Source organism: Oryza brachyantha, chromosome 4 (assembly GCF_000231095.2).
Source record: "Oryza brachyantha chromosome 4, ObraRS2, whole genome shotgun sequence".
NCBI classification, from domain to species: domain Eukaryota; kingdom Viridiplantae; phylum Streptophyta; class Magnoliopsida; order Poales; family Poaceae; genus Oryza; species Oryza brachyantha.
Window position 1 is genome coordinate 15,462,201 of NC_023166.2, and position 1,924 is coordinate 15,464,124.

At 54.1% G+C, this 1,924-nt stretch overlaps 1 protein-coding gene across 1 annotated transcript; it reads left to right on the top strand.

Moving 5' to 3' along the window:
• The first annotated feature begins 477 nt into the window (after positions 1–477).
• Positions 478–1,678, top strand: LOC102699779 (ethylene-responsive transcription factor ERF105). Its single transcript, XM_006653578.3, has one exon. It carries the CDS (start codon positions 478–480, stop codon positions 1,465–1,467), a length of 990 nt encoding a protein of 329 aa, XP_006653641.2. The 3' UTR covers positions 1,468–1,678.
• Positions 1,679–1,924: the final 246 nt, after the last annotated feature.

Here is a 1,924-nt window from a genome sequence, read left to right on the forward strand (position 1 = left end):
AGCACTAATCCAACCAATAGTCTGTCTCATGTCCAAAATTGTTTAGACAAAAAAAAAATTGATGTACTAGTACATGAATATATATGTGAATACGAAAGTAGAACAGTGAAGTATTTTTATTGTATTATTACAGGATAGATCTGTATGGATATGTACTTAACTCCATACAAAATAAGTATAGCTAAGCACAACATAGAGCTAACTTGGTGATGAATTGATCATCAACACCCATGTTTTACATGGATAATTGGCAAAAGATCATGAAAGACCAAGACCGGGCCCCCAAGGTTTGGTCAAATCAAAACGCCGGAAGACCACAAGCCAGCCCATTCCGGCCGCCTCTTGCGCTCGCACGGTGCATAAATACCAGACGGGCCCCCCGAGCCATTTGTCCTCAGACTCAGACTCTCCATCTACTCACAACGAACACACACACAGCAATCGTGTGCGAGTCGCTCTCTCCGGTAGTACAGTGGCATGGATTTCCCCGGAGACGTCGAGGATTTCGCCCTCGAGTTCATCCGAGAGCACCTGCTCGGCGGCGATGCCTCTGTCCCCGTGCGCGTGCCGGCCAGCCTTGAGGTCCCCGACTACGTCACCTTCCCCGTACCGCCTCCTCCTGCGGCTGGAGTACCGGCGGTGGTGTACCCACCCTCCGTGTTCTTGCCACAGCAGCAGCAGCAGCGGGGCTACGTAGACTTAACGCCACAGGAGGAGTACGTGGATTCTGTCCAGGTCGCTGAGGCCGCGTTCCGCGAGCCCGAGCCGGCGGCCGAGGTGATGATCATGTTCGGAGGCGAGCGCTTCCCTGTGAAGCCGTCGTCGATGACCGTCACCCCGCCCCCGAGCTCGTTCGGCTGGGCGCCGGCCGCGGCCGCGGCCACTGGCGCCGTGGAGGACTTCCGCAAGTACCGCGGCGTGCGGCAGCGGCCGTGGGGGAAGTTCGCGGCGGAGATCCGCGACCCGAAGCGGCGCGGGTCGCGCGTGTGGCTCGGGACGTACGACACGCCCGTGGAGGCCGCGCGCGCCTACGACCGCGCCGCCTTCCGCATGCGCGGGGCCAAGGCCATCCTCAACTTTCCCAACGAGGTCGGCTCCCGCGCCGGCGCCGATATGTGGGCTCCCCCGCCGCCAACGTCGTCGAAGACCGCCGCGACGAGCAAAAGGAAGCGGCAGCCGGAGGACACCGCCGACGTCGTCGAGGTCACCGGAGTGGCAAACAAAGCTGCCAAGACCGAGGCGCCGGCGTCCTACTCATCGTCACTGTCATCCATGTCACGGGACACGACGATCACCTGCACGTCGTCGACGGAGATGTCGACCGAGTCGGAGCCCACGAGTTTTCCGGTGACGCCGTCGAGCGGGAGCTGGGAGCAGTACTGGGACGCGCTGCTCGGTGGCCTGCCGCCGCTGTCGCCTCTGTCACCGCATCCGGCGTTGGGGTTCCGGCAGCTCACCGTTAGCTGAAGAATTGAACGGTGATTAGCTGGGCTCACTAATAATGTATTTTTCGTTGTTAACGACATGTTTTACCTTGGACAGTTTTTTTAGCTTAATAGCAGGGGGTGTATGTATATATAGAGTATAGACAAACACGCCAACAGCTAGAAGGGAAAACATGGAATACAATGCCAAGTCATGGACGGTTTTCTTCAAAAATACCATGCGTGTATGTAGGGTGAGGTAGATCTGTGGAGAAAGTTATCACAAATAAACACCCAGTCGGTGGTATCTCGTGGTATTTCAAGTATCATTAGCTAGCTAGCGGTTGAGATCATCAGATCAATCAATGGTTGTAAAGAATAAGTAAATGGTATATATAACACTGTAAATTAATACTTCCTCTATTTTTCATTTAAAGACATTGACTTTTTTATTTATGTTTGCCTATTCGTTTTATTTAAAAGATATGCATAATTATTAA

Excerpts from the sequence above, each read along its gene's own strand:
- LOC102699779 (XM_006653578.3), top strand. The coding sequence starts at position 478 with ATGGATTTCCCCGGAGACGTCGAGGATTTCGCCCTCGAGTTCATCCGA.